Consider the following 19,791-nt stretch of genomic DNA (forward strand, 5'->3'; position numbering starts at 1 on the left):
TAACAATAGACACTGATAAATACTGAGGTTCTCCTAATGACCCCTGCCTTCTAGAAAATGTAATTCAGTTGCCCCGCATTTTGAAAGGGCAATACACCACAACTTTAATGCTACCATGAGTTGCAGCTATGTTCCAGACTGTTGTTAATATGCAGCAATTAAAGTTGGTTACTCATTGTATGGTGCTCCAGATATTTGGATTTCAACTCCCGTCAGCGATAGCTACCACAGCGAGTAGCGAAAGGTTTTGAAAGTTGATAGCCAAAACCTCTGGAGGGCCACCTAGTGAGTAGCTGTTAGGCAGAGTTTGTATGCAGTACCCTTCGTGACCACTACACACAATTAATACTACAGGTGTAAGCAAAACCAACCTTTGGTATAAGTCTGTACTACACAGTTTTTGGTATCGGAGCTGAGCAGCCAGGCTTATCTCAAGAGGGAATGTGAGCTGTAATGATGTTACACAGAGGTCTACAATCACAGGTGTTCAAATAAACTCTTACACTCAAGGTTTCCTGGTTAAGTACTTATTAATTTATTCAACAGTCAGTTATAAAACATTCATTAGAAGGAGGCAGTAAAATATCATACACAAATATACTTCAGTACTATACACTTTAAGTTTCTGAGGCATTCAGACTACTTTGAAGGAGGAGCAAAATGGTGTTGAGAATACTTTGACGTAGGAGCAAAAAGGTATAGGTTATTTAGAACATAAATTGTTACAAGTTATTCTTAGACAGTGCAAATATTTAGAGTTCACCAGAAGAGTCAATTCAATTCAATTGGTTAGGCCAAAGTCCATGGGCTAAAGTGTTGGATAGGATAAAGCAGTTCTGGTAGTGAAACGGAAAGGTCTCAGCACAAGTTCTTAGGAGTAGTTTGTAGCAAGAAGAATTATATGCTGGGTCATAAGCTGATTAAGCCTGTGAGTTGGAAAAGTTTCAAGCACTTTCACCGCAAGAGGTAAGTACTCTGAGTCTGGTTTTACAGTACCTTTACACATGAAGGAAAAGATGCAGCTGATGACTTCTGTTCCTGGCAGTTCCTGCAGATCTCGCTGTTCCTGGGCCTCAGTTGTGGGGACAAGAGGGAGGATGTCGGGGGACTCCTGCACTGCACTGGGACTGGTCCAAAAGCAGGAAAACTGGCAAATCCTCGATTCTGGTAGCTGTAGTCAAGCACACAAAATGGTGTCTCCCTTCCTGGTATTACAGTTCCCTGCAGCACGCTGAGAAAAGTCAACCAGCTCTGAGGTGACTATCCAGGTGGCTTATGGTTCGAGTTGATTGGTCCCACCAACTCAAAAGGAGAATTTGTCCTTCTGGGGGCTTTTCTGTCGAGATAAACAAGGCGATTCAGACCTGCAGCAAGGGCTTCACCGGGCAAACCAATGGTCCAGGAGTTGCAGTAGCCGTCCTCTTCAAGCTCATCTGCGGTTCTTTCGGTCCAGTGGTCGACTCTGCCTTCCAAGCCAAGAGACTTGCCTTTTATCCAGTTTCCTCCCATTCATTCCAGCCTAGCTGCCACTCACCCAGCAGGGTGGCTGTTCTTGCCGGACAGTCAGCCAGCCAATCATACCAGAGTGAATTTGGGTCTCCTAGGAGACTTAACACAGGCAGTTTCGGGCCCCTCCCTCACTTCCTGTCCACCCCAGACACGTGGGCGCCAGAGGCGGTCTTCAGTCCTGAAGCCCGCCAAAGGTGATGGAACAAAGGGACTAAACCTGGTTTGGTGCGCAGAGACAAACTCTAGAAGGACCTTCCCAAAATGAAATGGCGAAAAAAGAAGACAAGGACCTGTTTAAACAAAGGGGGCTCAGACACCATCTTCAAATACATGGCTCCTACGATTTAACGCTACCGCTGTTCGCGGTTGGGGAAAATCATGGTAGTTCGTTATAAAACCACTGCCACCAGCCATTCTGAGGCGAAAGGGTAGCATTTGACTGCTACATGAGTATTTAGACATAGGGGATACTAAGTAACCCCTCCAGCACTCAATTGTAAGATAAGGTGTGCTGGGTCTAGGAATTTAAAAAGACTAGTAAAGTCATTTTCACTTTACTTTCTCTGGGAAACAGTAGTTTATCCCAGAGAAGGTATTTAAACCTTGGGAAAGCCTGAAAGGCTTCCCTGTGTCACTGCACTGAGGGTGCTGTGTGACACAAATGAAAAGATGATACCTATGGAGTTGTCTAAAACTCCATAATCAAAGAACACAATAGTAAAACATACATCAAAATACATGAGAGAGTGGGAAAAAAGGGTCACACTCTCTCCAGGTAAAAAAATCAAGTCCTCAAAATCCATCAAAGTTGCTGGGGGTCTCTAAGGTGAAGGGAATTAACACATTTTTTAGAATTCTCCCTAACAGTAGCCAACAACTGAATTGCATAATTTTAGACCCATTTACTTGTTCTCACATGTGTGCAAATTACTGAATGAGATAGTAAAGATTTCTAGACTTGGTAGGGGCCAATCAGCTGGGATTCTGATTACCACATACTCCAAGCTAGCTTTAAGGAACTGTCTTGGCATGGCTAGTTTAAGGTGGAGCTAACAGATTGAAATCTGTCGCCATTCCACATTTTAACTCAGAATGTCCAGCGGCTGGAATCTCCTCATTTTTATTCAATACATACCAAAGCATTTGGTAGTGTTGGGAAGGGGATAGCCCCACCCCCCGGGTGCTTTAAAGTAAGGCAAAACACCTTTGAGGCACTGAAATGAACTAGGGCATTTCCGCACTGTAGGATCCCATGCTAACCTCATCAATTATTGCATTTTCAAATAGTGTGGCCCAAGGTGCGAGGGTCATTGTTATTTTGCAAAGATATTAATAATATTCCTATGTAGAAGCAAAGGCCTGCGCGGTAAGCACATGCACTAGGCCCAAATCCACGAGGCAACGCAAATCTCTAGTCATGCCCGAGCTCCCATGAGGACAGTTGCACCCCCACCCGCCACACTGTTTGTCCATTGTTCTTGAAAGTGTTGTGAAGGTGTGAAATGAACCCAAAAGGAATGTCTAGATTACAGGCCGGAGCCTGGTGGGTATGTTATCTCACTTTGGCCAAAGCACGACCCGGCCCATTCCTGAGTGACCACGAGGTATAGCCCATATAACTGACTGAACCCTAAGATCCCTGAATTCCATGACACCAGGTGCCCTTTGACCATCAACCCCAAAGTAACAAGGCCTGAAATGTTCAAAGCAGATGGACAGGATGTATTGTTGCAGCGACAACTGTGTTGTTTGTATTGCAAGGCCCTGGGAGGGATAAATTATAGTTCAAATGAGAATAGATACCTTGGAGCCGGATGGTGCGGAGGAAGTGAGTGAAATGTGTGGGTGAAGTTTCTTTGGTCCAATATTTCTAGGTTAAAATCAGGTCTATTAACCAACGTGACTTGAATATTTTGACAAAGGTCCTTAGCTCTGTACTCAGGCTTAGTGGGGACCCTTCAGCACAGGAAAGTCAGCCTAGCAGGGCAAACTCACTAGTGCTAGCAGGTACCTTTGGCAGTACAGGGTGTGAACTGCAGAGCCCCCTCCAAGAATCGGAAGGGGCGATCACACCACTGACCCTCTTTCAGTACTCTGTCCCTAGTTCCCACAGCATGTTGGGGAAGGTAATACTGAGGCTTTGGGCTTAGGAAATGTGACCCCTTGCCCAGTGATTCATTTGGGACAGAACCTGAGAGAACAATGGCAAGAATTCCAAAAGTTGTGACACAGTTTATGAGAGAAGGCATTGCAGCCCAGACGCCCCTGTTGAGGACCGTGACACTGGCCTCCAAGGTAGCAATATAAAGAACAAAGTGGTGACATGCTCCCAGCGGAAAACTGATCAGCAGGGTGGGGGGCATAGGGAGCCAAAGCAGAGGTCTACAGTGGGGCGGCATGGAGCAAGCATGGCGGCGACACCTTCACCTTGTAAAACTGAGGGGAGACAGCAGCTCTTGCAAGGGAAGATATTAGGCAACCTAGCCAAAATCAGAGTCTCACAGAAGGAGAAATGAAGCAAGACCAATCACTGAGGAGAGTAGAATGTGAGGTTGCATGTAAGTCCCATGAAAGGCAGAAGCAGCAGATAACGCATGTGAAGTGAGAGGGGCAGTTCTCCAGGAGCAGGCAGCACGTAGAGGAACATAGATGCAGAACCCATTGTCATTGCAGGACAGCCAGATGCAGGTCCAAGGACTCAGGGAAATAGAGGTTTTGAAGCATCCTTGGACAACTGGGTTAACAGGCAAGTCTGTGGATGATATGTCAGGTCAACATGGTCTTAGCTGCTGGACCCCCTGAGAAACCTGCAGAGAACTCAGGTTGAAATCGCCTCTCTGTGGGAAGGTGTCTACGTATGCCCCTTACCTGATACAAAGAATCCTACAACCCTTACCTGGTCAGAAGGGCATCCTATCCCTGAGGGGGGAAGGCCACTATATCCCGGAATAGTAACAAGGGCACAGCATCCATTGCTTAGTGTGGGAGCATGATTTCCTTAGTTGGTGAAAAGGGCACATCATCACTTATGAGTAAAGTAGGGCACAATAGCACTGAGTTAGGAAGACAAGGGCTAGACACCAGCCACCCACCGGTGCAAATAGGGATCTATAGCCACGCGAAGGTGAATTGTGGCATTTCAGTGCTTGGCCAACATGTGACTGTGAAACTGAGCCAGGCAGCAGCTGGGCACTTATCTCTATAACTGTAAGTTTTGGTGAGAACATTACTGGTGGCGATGTCCCTACAGAACAGGCATAGTCCATCCAGGCGATGTCAACAAACCATGCCCTTTGGGCACTAGAGATATCAGTATCCTGTGTGTGGCAAAGTTACATGTAAGGACGGTAGCTTTTGTGAATGCAGCATCATTGCCTTTCTCCTTCCAAATAAACATTTGACACTGACACCAAATAATCCACATGATTATTAATGGACATTTCTCTCAGAGAAGGAAATGGATCCAGCCGCCAGAACTGGCACCTGGATTTCTTGTGCACTTCTTCTTTAGTGCTTTATGGAAGTCTTGTCTTATAATGATTGTGAGAGAACAAAGACAGTGCTGGAGAACAAGTACTCTCTAAAATGTGGCAGCCGATGGAGAAATGGACAAAACGTTTCTGTCCACATCTGATGTCCAAATAGGTGTGTGCACATGTGCAACATCTTTTTTGCATGATTCTAGCCACAACATGTGCAATTCAGCAGGAGGCATGTAGAAGGGTCAATCACCTATTGAGCCCCACATTCATCCCCTCAGTGTCCCCCCACTTCTCTTTCAATGTGTATTTCATCTGATTTTCCAAGTAGCATGAGTTCAAACCAACTGCTAAAATGCCCATACCTGTCCCATTAGGGCGGGAAGAGACCCATTTGGTAATAATATATTTCTTATCTGATGTAACTATACCCAGTAAAATATTCTGACTCATAAAAGTCTCTGACTCTAACAACATCACAGACATCTTTAGTTTCCACTAGTTTTTTCTTCAAAGTAAGCATCATGTGCGCAATTCAGGCTCACCTTCCTTTGAGTCAGCACTTTAATACAGCCTGGAGGGTGCTTTCAATCACTAAGGGAGATATGCCCCTAGGACAGAATATGGAAATCGATATCCAGCCTGGAGGATGCTTTCAATCACTAAGGGAGATATGCCCCCAGGACAGAATATGGAAATCGATATCCAGCCTGGAGGGTGCTTTCATTCACTAAGGGAGATATTCCCCGAGGACAGAATATGGAAATCGATTTCCAGCCTGGAGGGTGCATTCAATCACTAAGGGAGATATGCCCCCAGGACAGAATATGGAAATTTATATCCAGCCTGGAGGATGCTTTCAATGACTGAAGGGGATATGCCCCCAGGACAGAATATGGAAATCGATATCCAGCCTGGAGGAGGCTTTCAATAACCAAGCAAGATATGCCCCCAGGACAGAATATGGAAATCGATATCCAGCCTGTAGGATGCTTTCAATCACTGAAGGGGATATGCCCCCAGGACAGAATATGGAAATCGATATCCAGTCTAGAGGATGCTTTCAATCACTAAGCAAGATTTGCTCCCAGGACAGAATATGGAAATCGATAACCAGTTTGAAGGATGCTTTCAATCCCTAAGGGAGATATGCCCCCAGGACAGAAAATGGAAATTGATATCCAGCCTGGAGGATGCTTTCAATCACTAAGGGAGATATGCCTCCAGGATAGAATATGAAAATTGATATCCAGCCTGGAGGATGCTTTCAATCTCTAAGGGAGATATGCCCCCAGGACAGAATATGGAAACGATATACAGCCTGGAGGGTGCTTTCAATCACTGAAGGGGATATGCCCCCAGGACAGAATATGGAAATCGATATCCAGCCTGGAGGAGGCTTTCAATCACTAAGCGAGATATGCCCCCAGGACAGAATATGGAAATCGATATCCGGCCTGGAGGATGCTTTCAATCACTGAAGGGGATATGCCCTAAGGACAGAATATGGAAATCGATATCCAGCCTGGAGGATGCTTTCAATCACTAAGCGAGATATGCTCCCAGGACAGAATATGGAAATCGATATCCAGTTTGAAGGATGCTTTCAATCAATAAGGGAGATATGCCGCCAGGACAGAAAATGGAAATTGATATCCAGCCTGGAGGATGCTTTCAATCACTAAGGGAGATATTCCTCCAGGATAGAATATTGAAATTGATATCCAGCCTGGAGGATGCGTTCAATCACTAAGGGAGATATGCACCCAGGACAGAATATGGAAATTGGTATCCAGTCTGGAGGATGCTTTCAATCACTAAAGGAGATGTGCCTCCTGGACAGAATATGGAAATCGATATCCAGCCTGGAGGATACTTTCAATCACTGAAAGGGATATGCCCCCAGAACAGAATATGGACATCGATATCCAGCCTGGAGGATGCTTTCAATCACTGAAGGGGATATGCCCCCAGGACAGAATATGGACATCGATATCCAGCCTGGAGGATGCTTTCAATCACTGAAGGGGATATTCCCCCAGGACAGAATATGGAAATCGATATCTAGCCTGGAGGATGTTTTCAATCACTAAGCAAGATATGCTCCCTGGACAGAATATGGAAATCGATATCCAGTTTGAAGGATGCTTTCAATCACTAAGGGAGATATTTCCCCAGGACAGAAAATGGAAATTGAGATCCAGCCTGGAGGATGCTTTCAATCACTAAGGGAGATATGCCTCCAGGATAGAATATGGAAATTGATATCCAGCCTGGAGGATGTGTTCAATCACTAAGGGAGATATGCCCCCAGTACAGAATATGGAAATTGATATCCAGCCTGTAGGATGCTTTCAATCACTAAAGGAGATATGCATTCAGAACATAATATGGAAATTGATATCCAGCCTGGAGGATGCTTTCAATCACTAAAGGAGATATTCCCCCAGGAGAGAATATGGAAATTGATATCCAGCCTGGAGGATGCTTTCAATCACTAAAGGAGATAGGCCTCCAGGACAGAATATGGAAATTGATATCCAGTCTGGAGGATGCTTTCAATCTCTACGCAAGATATATTCCCCAGGACATAATATGGAAATTGATACCTATCTGAAGGATGCTTTCAATCACTAAGGGAGATATGCCCCCAGGACAGAATATGGAAATGGATATCCCGCCTGGAGGATGCTTTCAATCACTAAGGGAGATATGCCCCCAGGACAGAATATGGAAATAGATATCCAGCCTGGATGATGCTTTCAATCACTAAGGGAGATATGCCCCCAGAACAGAATATGGAAATTGATATGGAGGCTGGAGGATGCTTTCAATCTCTAAGCAAGAGATACTCCAACAGGACAGAATATGGACATTGATGCCTATCCTGGAGGATGCTTTCAATCACTAAGGGAGATATGCCCCCAGGACAGAAAATGGAAATTGATATTCAGCCTGGAGGATGCTTTCAATCACTAAGGGAGATATTCCTCCACGATAGAATATGGAAATTGATATCCAGCCTGGAGGTTGCGTTCAATCACTAAGGGAGATATGCACCCAGGACAGAATATGGAAATTGATATCCAGCCTGGAGGATGCTTTCAATCTATAATCAAGAGATACTCCCCCAGGACAGAATGTGGACATTGATATCCCACCTGGAGGATGCTTTCAATCTCTATAGAAGAGATACTTCCCCAAGACAGGCTATGGACAGTGATATCCATCCTGGAGGACACTTTCAATCATTAAGGGAGATATTCCCCCAGGAGAGAATATGGAAATTGATATCCAGCCTGGAGGATGCTTTCAATCACTAAAGGAGATAGGCCTCCAGGACAGAATATCAAAATTGATATCCAGTCTGGAGGATGCTTTCAATCTCTAAGCAAGATATACTCCCCAGGACATAATATGGAAATTGATACTTAGCCTGGAGGATGCTTTCAATCACTAAGGGAGATATGCTGTCAGCACAGAATATGGAAATTGATATCCCGCCTGGAGGCTGCTTTCAATCACTGTAGGGGTTATGCCCCCAGGACAGAATATGGAAATCGATATCCAGCCTGGAGGATGCTTTCAATCACTGAAGGGGATATGCCCCCAGGACAGAATTTGGAAATCGATATCCAGCCTGGAGGATGCTTTCAATCACTAAGAGAGATATGCCCCCAGGACAGAATATGGAAATAGATATCCAGCCTGGATGATGCTTTCAATTTCTGAGCAAGAGCTACTCCACCATGACAGAATATAGACATTGATACCTAGCCTGGAGGATGCTTTCAATCACTAAGGGAGATATGCCGTCAGCACAGAATATGGAAATTGATATCCAGCCTGGAGGATGCTTTCTATCACTGAAGGGGATATGCCTTCAGGACAGAATGTGGAAATTGATATCCCACCTGGAGGATGCTTTCAATCTCTATAGAAGAGATACTTCCCCAAGGCAGCCTATGGACAGTGATATCCATCCTGGAGGACGCGTTCAATCACTAAGGGAGATATTCCCCCAGGAGAGAATATGGAAATTGATATCCAGCCTGGAGGATGCTTTCAATCACTAAAGGAGATAGGCATCCAGGACAGAATATGGAAATTGATATCCAGTCTGGAGGATGCTTTCAATCTCTAAGCAAGATATATTCCCCAGGACATAATATGGAAATTGATATCCAGCCTGGAGGATGCTTTCAATCACCAAGGGAGATATGCCCCCAGGACAGAATATGGAAATATATATCCAGCCTGGATGATGCTTTCAATCACTAAGGGAGATATGCCCCCAGAACAGAATATGGAAATTGATTTGGAGGCTGGAGGATGCTTTCAATCTCAAAGCAAGAGATACTCCACCAGGACAGAATATGGACATTGATGCCTATCCTGGAGGATGCTTTCAATCACTAAGGGAGATATGCCCCCAGGACAGAAAATGGAAATTGATATCCAGCCTGGAGGTTGCGTTCAATCACTAAGGGAGATATGCACCCAGGACAGAATATGGAAATTGATATCCAGCCTGTAGGATGCTTTCAATCTATAATCAAGAGATACTCCACCAGGACAGAATGTGGACATTGATATCCAGCCTGGAGGATGCTTTCAATCACTAAGGGAGATATGCCATCAGCACAGAATATGGAAATTGATATCCCACCTGGAGGATGCTTTCAATCTCTATAGAAGAGATACTTCCCCAAGACAGACTATGGGCAGTGATATCAATCCTGGAGGACGCTTTCAATCATTAAGGGAGATATTACCCCAGGAGAGAATATGGAAATTGATATCCAGCCTGGAGGATGCTTTCAATCACTAAGCAAGATATACTCCCGAGGACATAATATGGAAATTGAAACTTAGCCTGGAGGATGCTTTCAATCACTAAGGGAGATATGCAGTCAGCACAGAATATGGAAATGGATATCCCGCCTGGAGGCTGCTTTCAATCACTGAAGAGGATATGCCCCCAGGACAGAATATGGAAATCGATATCCAGCCTGGAGGATGCTTTCAATCACTGAAGGGGATATGCCCCCAGGACAGAATATGTAAATCGATATGCAGCCTGGAGGATGCTTTCAATCACTGAAGGGGATATGCCCCCAGGACAGAACATGGAAATTGATATCCTGCCTGGAGGATGTTTTCAATCACTAAGCGAGATATGCTCCCAGGACAGAATATGGAAATCGATATCCAGTTTGAAGGATGCTTTCAATCACTAAGGGAGATATGCCCCCAGGACAGAAAATAGAAATTGATATCCAGCCTAGAGGATGCTTTCAATCACTAAGGGAGATATGCCTCCACGATAGAATATGGAAATTGATATCCAGCCTGGAGGATGCGTTCAATCACTAAGGGCGATATGCACACAGGACAGAATATGGAAATTGATATCCAGCCTGGAGGATGCTTTCAATCCCTAAAGGAGATATGCCTCCTGGACAGAATATGGACATTGATATCCAGTCTGGAGGATGCTTTCAATCTATAATCAAGAGATACTCCCCCAGGACAGAATATGGACATTGATATCCAGCCTGGAGGATGCTTTCGATCACTAAGGGAAATATTTCCCCAGGACAGAATATGGAAATTGATATGCAGGCTGGATGATGCTTTCAATTTCTAAGCAAAGCTACTCCACCATGACAGAATATGGACATTGATACCTAGCCTGGAGGATGCTTTCAATCACTACGGGAGATATGCCGTCAGCACAGAATATGGAAATTGATATCCCACCTGGAGGATGCTTTCAATCTCTATAGAAGAGACACTTCCCCAAAACAGACTATGGACAGTGATATCCATCCTGGAGGACGCTTTCATTCACTAAGGGAGATATTCCCCCAGGAGAGAATATGGAAATTGATATCCAGCCTGGAGGATGCATTCAATCACTAAGGGAGATATGCCGTCAGCACAGAATATGGAAATTGATATCCCGCCTGGAGGCTGCTTTCAATCACTGAAGAGGATATGCCCCCAGGACAGAATATGGAAATTGATATCCAGCCTGGAGGATGCTTTCAATCACTGAAGGGGATATGCCCCCAGGACAGAATATGGAAATCGATATCCGGCCTGGAGGATGCTTTCAATCACTGAACGGGATATGCCCCCAGGACAGAATATGGAAATCGATATCCAGCCTGGAGGATGTTTTCAATCACTAAGCAAGATATGCTCCCAGGACAGAATATGGAAATCGATATCCAGTTTTAAGGATGCTTTCAATCACTAAGGGAGATATGCCCCCAAGACAGAAAATGGACATTGATATCCAGCCTGGAGGATGCTTTCAATCACTAAGGGAGATATGCCTCCAGGATAGAATATGGAAATTGATATCCAGCCTGGAGGATGCGTTCAATCACTAAGGGAGATATGCCCACAGGACAGAATATGGAAATTGATATCCAGCCTGGAGGATGCTTTCAATCACTAAGGCGGATATTCCCCCAGGAGAGAACATGGAAATTGATATCCAGCCTGGAGGATGCTTTCAATCTATAATCAACAGATACTCCCCCAGGACAGAATATGGACATTGATATCCAGCCTGGAGGATGCTTTCGATCACTAAGGGAGATATGCCCCCAGGACAGAATATGGAAATTGATATGCAGGCTGGATGATGCTTTCAATTTCTATGCAAGAGCTACTCCACCATGACAGAATATGGACATTGATAACTAGCCTGGAGGATGCTTTCAATCACTACGGGAGATATGCCGTCAGCACAGAATAGGGAAATTGATATCCCACCTGGAGGATGCTTTCAATCTCTATAGAAGAGATACTTCCCAAAGACAGACTATGGACTGTTATATCCATCCTGGAGGACGCTTTCAATCACTTAGGGAGATATTCCCCAGGAGAGAATATGGAAATTGATATCCAGCCTGGAGGATGCTTCCCCAGGAGAGAATATGAATATTTATATCCAGCCTGGAGGATGCTTTCAATCTATAATCAACAGATACTCCCCCAGGACAGAATATGGACATTGATATCCAGCCTGGAGGATGCTTTCGATCACTAAGGGAGATATGCCCCCAGGACAGAATATGGAAATTGATATGCAGGCTGGATGATGCTTTCAATTTCTAAGCAAGAGGTACTCCACCATGACAGATTATGGACATTGATACCTAGCCTGGAGGATGCTTTCAATCACTACGGGAGATATGCCGTCAGCACAGAATATGGAAATTGATATCCCGCCTAGAGGATGCTTTCAATCTCTATAGAAGAGATACTTCCCAAAGACAGACTATGGACTGTGATATCCATCCTGGAGGATGCTTTCAATCACTAAGGGAGATATTCCCCCAGGAGAGAATATGGACATTGATATCCAGCCTGGAGGATGCTTTCAATCACAAAGGGAGATATGCCGTCAGCACAGAATATGGAAATTGATATCCCGCCTGGAGGCTGCTTTCAATCACTGAAGAGGATATGCCCCCAGGACAGAATATGGAAATTGATATCCAGCCTGGAGGATGCTTTCAATCACTGAAGGGGATATGCCCCCCAGGACAGAATATGGAAATCGATATCCAGCCTGAAGGATGCTTTCTATCACTGAAGGGGATATGCCCCCAGGACAGAATATGGAAATCGATATCCAGCCTGGAGGATGTTTTCAATCACTAAGCGAGATATGCTCCCAGGACAGAATATGGAAATCGATATCCAGTTTGAAGGATGCTTTCAATCACGAAGGGAGATATGCCCCCAGGACAGAAAATGGAAATTGATATCCAGCCTGGAGGATGCTTTCAATCACTAAGGGAGATATGCCTCCAGGATAGAATATGGAAATTGATATCCAGCCTGGAGGATGCTTTCAATCACTAAGGGAGATATGCCTCCAGGATAGAATATGGAAATTGATATCCAGCTTGGAGGATGCTTTCAATCTCTAAGGGAGACCACCAGGACAGAACACAGTACAGAACTCAGTAACTGGTGCCAGCCTGATGGATACTTTGAATCTCTGAGGGAAAGATATGCCTGCAGGAGAGTATGTGGAAACTATATCCAGCCGGAAGGATGCCTTGAGTCTCTGTGGGAGATATGCTGTCTGGACAAGTTAAGGGAAACTACTTGTTCACAGACCTTTGTAGGAGAACACAGAACAATACAAAGGTGACTGCTGGAACTTTTTGAATGGCAGCCCTCAAGATGATCGGTTGTAGCCTGTGATGCCATTCCAGAAGAGGAAAGATCATATGCAAATAAGCCTTGATAGCAACCCAAAGGATGCCTCCCAGCAGTACTGCTAGGTCACACTCTAGTATCCCCAGTTACTTTATTCTTTGCCTATATGGATGATGGACATTGAGCCTGAAACATGTATGTGGTATCGTGCTTATGGTATCGTAAGGGATGTGACCTAGCAGTCAGCTGATTTAGATATGGTTGTTCTCCTTCTGTGATGGCGTGGCAGGCTGACCAAACGACGGTCTGGACAGTTGCCCAGAGCAAAGCCAGAAGTCATGATTGATTGAAAACATCCAGCCACCACCTTTCTGTTTTGTGGACATAGTGATTATACGGACATTAACACAGAGACAAACGATGCAACATCTGTTTCACAATGGGTCATGCAAGGGACTAGCTTCACCTCACTGTTTATTACACTTCATACCTCTTCCCCTATTCTCTTTTCCTTTCCTCTTACATTCCTACTTCCCTATGGGTTGTCCAGAGACACTAAGGTGGGAGGCTCGAAAGCTACAGCCTCTCTCCTTCCCTCCTTAACTAGTCTTCCATCCATCCATTACCATCTGCCCCACCTGGGCACAAAATGTCCTCCAGCCAGAGGCTCATGTCAAGGGTAAGCCCTGACTATCACTCTCTCAGGTGGTTCCCTGGAAATGGCAGACCTATTGTCTCTGAAGGTTGATTTGGAAAGTGTTTTGGGGGTTCTGTCAATGCCTAGAAGAGAGGGAGTCCAGAAATCAGCAACTCCTGCCATCAAAGGTTTGCATGGTCTCTTAACTGAACACCTTATGGGATTGATAAACCTATCACCCCCTTTCTAATGCTGACACATTGTGCTAGCCCATAAATAGAATCTCTTTACATCGACCTCCCTAGGGCAGGGTCACAATACCCCTCTTCTAGAACACTCCAGGATTGGCACCTTCTAATCTGCCAGGATGCTACCAGAGAAAAATAACCCAGCTAAGCGAGAAAGGAGAAGACACCTGGAACACGAGAAGCCTCCTTATTGAGCACATGTAAGCAGGCATGCCTGCGCCACACCGCGCAGCACACAGCGTTAGATATCCCATACTGTGTATCATACTACAGAATAGGAACCCCCATGAGGGAAGAGGGCTATAAACATATCAATGTATATGGGATAAAGTAGCCCCTACCGTAGGGTGTAAGGCTATTACAAGTCATGCGGTGGTATGTGACCAACAATAGGAACGCGGCCGAAGGCTGAGTTCCTTTATAAGGTGAAGGTACTCCGAAGTGACATCTAATATCCTTTTTACGTGCATTAGAGTGTGGTATATTCCTTTTAATGTATAGCCACACACTGTTTTCTCTTTAACTCCTTGGCGTCTTGCTTAATCTAATGTAAGGCATCTTCCATTGCTGTTCCATATCATTACTGTAGCGTGTTAAACAAGAAAAAGCTAAGAAGCAGCTTCTAATGAGTTGCAGAAAAATAGTTTAAGCAGTTTAATAAAATGCATCGGGTTGCGTTTTAAAATAATAAAAAACCAGAAGATTCTTGCTCGCATGTGTTAAACTCCTTCACTGCACACATGAAATGTTCTACCATAAAAAGGTCATTGTCAATTACTGTGTGCAAAGTTTCACTGAAATGTATTTTGCGATGAAGGAATTTGATGAAGTGCTGCAGTGACAGCTGGAGTTCTGCTCTCTTCTAGCTGAAGCAGGAGGCATTGTGACGTCACAACTGAAGCATAATAATTTATTACAGAGCAGTTGTGATATCATTTCATAATTATAGGTCAGTTGTGATGTCGCAACTAGACTGTAATAAGAATATTATTTCCAGGCTTTTATAAGGGTATTGCAGGCTGCCATACATATTGATTCCAAACTTCTGTTTTATTTCACTAAAAGCACATTTTGTTGCTTTGATAATTCTCCAAAAGTAGACGGTAACTGTGCCATACCTTCTTTTTTGTAGGGACAAATGCACAGAAAAAGAAGAGAAGTTGCGCCAAACTGTGAAGGACGTCATAAAATGTGATGTCACGAGAAGCCAACCTCTGGACTCTCTGTTGCCAAACTCTGCGGACTGTCTGCTAACGTCATTGTGTCTGGAAAACGCATGTAAGGACCAGGCCACCTACCGGAATGCCATTAGGAATATCTCTTCCTTGTTAAAAGCAGGGGGGCATTTGGTAATGATGGGAGTCCTGGAAGAGACATTTTACCTGGTTGACGACTACAGGTTTTCCTGCCTGTTCTACGATGCAGGATTTGTAAGAAATGCGGTGCGTGACGCGGGCTACGTCATTCAGGATTTCCAGGTGCTCCCGAGGCCGGAGAATTCAACACATTTAATTTCTGATTATAAAGGATATTTCTTCCTTGTGGCACGAAAGGAAACTTAAAGCTTGACAATTTAATACAGTGTATGAAATGTAAACCTTATTTTGTCCACAATATAGTCCCTGTTAGGCCTGCACCGACCAGTAAAGCTTAAAACGATAATTTTGGGTTGTTTGATTTCCCGAATTGTTGAAATACTTTGTGGGTCACCCGAATACGACTCCCTAGAAGAGATCTTGCTGCCATCCTACAGAATAAAATGCCACATCGAAACACATATTTTATATCCACCCACCTACCAGTGCGGAAAGTAAAAGAAAGTATTTTTTCTGTTTCTAGTGCACGGCTCATGAGGGACATAGAAAAAATACTTTTTATATTTCTAGTTTGTGCGGGCACACCACAGAGTTCTACTTTAGTTCTTTATTAGAACTCTGTGGCGCCTGATCACACTGGAAATAGAAAACATACTTCTATTTTCAGAACAGCATGCTCACACACCCTAAACTTGTCTCTTCCCATTTCAAGTACAGGCAGGACCTCTTGTGAAAGAAATAGAACAAATATATTTTCAAGGTGGCAAGGGAAACTTCACAGAAGTGGGGGTATAGTTGGTTGGAAGGAAAGGAGACCAGTGACATACATAATGTGGAATGACCTGCCTGGGACAGTAGAGAACTTGTCAAATCACCTGCAGTTCAGGAGAGCACTCAAAAGATGCCTTTTTTGGCTTTACATTCTTTTGGCACAAACGGCAGTCCTCTCTTCTCTAGTGCCAAGATACCTTTGTGTGAGTGCTGTGCTCTACAAATTATATTAACATAACATCATATGATGGCTGGTGAGCGGATTATCAAAGTTCTCCCCTCACCTCGGTTACCCACATTTGGAGATTATGCAATTTAGTAAAATATTTGACCTTTACCTATGCCTGGTTCACTTAGGGCAGGTGTCTGCAACCTTTGGCTCACCAGATGTTTCATACTACAATTCCCATCTTGTCGGGATATTGACTATGCTGGTTAGGGATGATGGGAGTTGCATACAAAAATATCTGGAGAGCCAAAGGCTGTAGACCCCTGACTTAGGGGATAGTTTTTCAATGCCATGACCCTCTCATTACATTCATGTCAACCTACCTTCCATAGAGTAACTAGCAAGTTACATCACATGAAAGTCAGCAGTATATTCATGATTGTGTTATTAACGCTTTGCTGTAAAAAGAAAATGACCTCACCACGCCTGTAATAACGTATTACAGTTGGGGTGGTGTTGTAATGTGTGCTGCCAGATGCAACGCTGAATGTCAGTCATACGTTGATACTGCAACATCTGTACTGGTATTTTGTATTTAGGGCACGTTTGTTGTTTTGTACAGGATGGCAATAAACTACTCACGTGTATTCAACTATTTAAATTGCAAGCTGGCTTTTGAAGTGATTATTGGTATTAATGGACTGCTACAACATTCTTCACAATGCAAAACAAGCTGCATACTCATGCATTTTCATAATTTTTTCCCCATAACCCCAGCTGGCCTATCTTGTCCATCCCAGAGAGCAAGAAAACATCTATTAAAGTGGTAATAGTGTCACCACATATTATAAGGAATAGAACACGCCCAGCTGCACATGGAAAATAGATTACAAGTGAGTTTGAAGATCAAGGCACTTATAAAGTCCCTCAGTGGGCAATCTAAAACCTCTGAATGTTTGAAACAATGTATGTTGACATGCAATATCCTTATAACATACTGCTGGGGGTAATTTATCCCATGTGCTATTTGCAATACATTTGTTAGTGCCTGAAGATGTGTGCCTCTGCATTTTATGAGTATGACTATGTTTATTAAATATTGAAACAAGCATATGAGTGTGCAATTTTTATTTCACCTTTTCTTATTTTAACTTGTACACATTTATACAAAAATGCATGAAGTGAAAAACAGAGAGAGACAGGGTTTGTTTACCTTTATTATTGATTAGTGAATAAGACATACCCTACGCGTTTCTCCTGATGCCTTTAACTTGCTCAAAACTATACATTGGAATTACACACGTCCATGCATCCATCACAGAATCCAACACCCTGGCGTCAGCATAGTATGTGGCCTCCATCTTAGAATGCTTTCACCACATGAACTGCTTGATCGGGCCATTCATTTTAGCCAAGGGTCTGCAAATCCTTACCATTGACTATGTTGGTTTGGGCGGATGGGAGTTGTTATGTTATCTTCTGTTATGTTAGTGTGATTTGTACTATGCACCGCTGAGATTTGCAAGCACTTTCAATGTTTCTGGTGGGTTTCCCAGCTCAGTGAGCCCTGGGATGTGGTGGTTGTTGAACAGGTTGTTTGGTGAGATCATCATTTTGGCTTTGTTCGGGTTGAGTTTATGGCAGTTGGTGCTCATCCAAAAGCTGTAGTCCAAAACATCTGGAGAGACAAATGTTTCAGATGCATGCTCTAAGCAGTGTGAAGTCTGTTGGGTATTTTGTGGATATTTGGGGCTTTGCGGTATTTTCTTACCGCCAAAATACCTTTAGCAATAATCACTCTCTGTATTCATATTGGATCACACGTAACAATAATACATTGCATTATTTCAGAATTCAGACCTATTTAGATAATGTGCGCGATAATTTGCGTGGTTGGTTTATTTGTGGCCCCAATATCCAACATCCCTTGTTTTTTATCTAGATTGCTCTTGATCACTAGAGAGACCTCAGGCCTACATTTTAGGGATACCACATTTTCAGTGTTAGTGTTGTGTGCCACCATGGGCTCTTGCGGTATTTTTGTGGTAATTTCCACTACCTTATATACGGTATGGAACTATGTCCAGAGAGTCTCTCTTCCCGTTGGCTCATGTACCTCCAACAAGCTATGCTACAAACAGTCACTCACAACTGTCCATACTGAATAGAATCATGCACACATCTGTTTTAAAATGACAATTGCACTGTTTAAAAATCTACCCACGTTTAAACCTTTTCCCATGCAAAATGAAAGAGAGAAATAATACACACTAGCTATCTGTTTTCAGATATTTTTGTATTATAGAAATTTCCTTTAAACACAGTTTAACCCTTTTTTACAGAAATAAATGAAATGGTACAACATTATTTGTGACAAAATGAACAGAGAACTGCGAGAATATATTCAATTGGTAACATTACATACGCTGATAAGGGACTGGGACTACCTCGAATACACTGACTGAACAGTTTCGCACACTTTCGCACAGCTCCCACACTTCTGTAATTACCTTATCTGTTCAGCATGAGTTTTCTCCGGCTATTCTCTTTCTGAATTTGGCTCCCTTGAAGATTAACCCCAGTGAAAACAAGCGTCTGTCGTTCTCAAACCGGGGTTATTGCCTGGAATTCTCAGCTTTTGCAGCAGGAATGCTTCAGCTAGGAAACAGGTCCTTCTCCCAGCTCTGCCAGATCTCGATTGTTCTCCCCCTCTCCTCAAGCTTCCCCAGCAAAACTCTAATCACAGCCTCTAGCATGATACTTGCTATGACGCTGCTCCAATCAGAATCAATCATGTCATCTCCTCCCTCACTACACAATGGCTCATTTCTACAGTAAAAATTTGTAACCAACTGATTTCCTGTTCCTTCGAGCTCTTTGCTTCCTGTAGTTATGTGGACAGAGCAGCAGAGGAAAAAAAAATGAATGTGCGTTTAAAAGTTCACTTTCAGAGTAGGCCTAATTCTGCAGTGGAGACACATTTTTATTAGTGGGTTATGTTAAATGCAGTTTTATTAGTCAGGTTAGTTATTAATAAGGTTAGTTATTAATTTTCAAATGTGTCTCTTGCACCATAGGCATTTCAGGTGAAAAATAGTGTGCATTTTTGAATGTGCACATGTGCGCTTTTAACTGTAAAAATAGATTTGCATCTAAAAATCGTTTTTGACTGAATAGCCTGTCTTTACTTATATGTCCATGTTACTCTGGCAACACATATAGCAATGCACCACACCTTTTTTTTTATTTATTTGTTTTTGGTTTTAGAAGAAAAACCTTTACAAAAGAATAATGTTTGCGAAAGAATAATGCCTTTCCAAAGATAAAATTGCAATAGGATCTCGGAAACCAGGAAGTAACTGGAAGGTCCAGAAAATGTCAACCAGGAGGCTCGCTGAACCGTGTCGTCTTTTGATACTTTGTTAGTATGGTAAGTTTCGCTGAGACTTTTACTATCGCTGCAGTGAGCATG

The 19,791-nt window shown here is 43.5% G+C and overlaps 1 protein-coding gene across 1 annotated transcript in view; it reads left to right on the plus strand.

The window, feature by feature from the left end:
- LOC138487695 (nicotinamide N-methyltransferase-like) overlaps positions 1–17,420 on the plus strand; it is a 34,544-nt gene extending 17,124 nt beyond the window's left edge. The window contains exon 3 of the mRNA XM_069614220.1: positions 15,196–17,420. Coding sequence (XP_069470321.1) covers positions 15,196–15,625 — 430 coding nt within the window. The 3' untranslated portion in view covers positions 15,626–17,420. The remainder of the gene's footprint in view (positions 1–15,195) is intronic.
- Positions 17,421–19,791: the final 2,371 nt, after the last annotated feature.

Source organism: Ambystoma mexicanum, chromosome 9 (assembly GCF_040938575.1).
Source record: "Ambystoma mexicanum isolate Mex_15411 chromosome 9, UKY_AmexF1_1, whole genome shotgun sequence".
Classification (NCBI taxonomy): Eukaryota; Metazoa; Chordata; class Amphibia; order Caudata; family Ambystomatidae; genus Ambystoma; species Ambystoma mexicanum.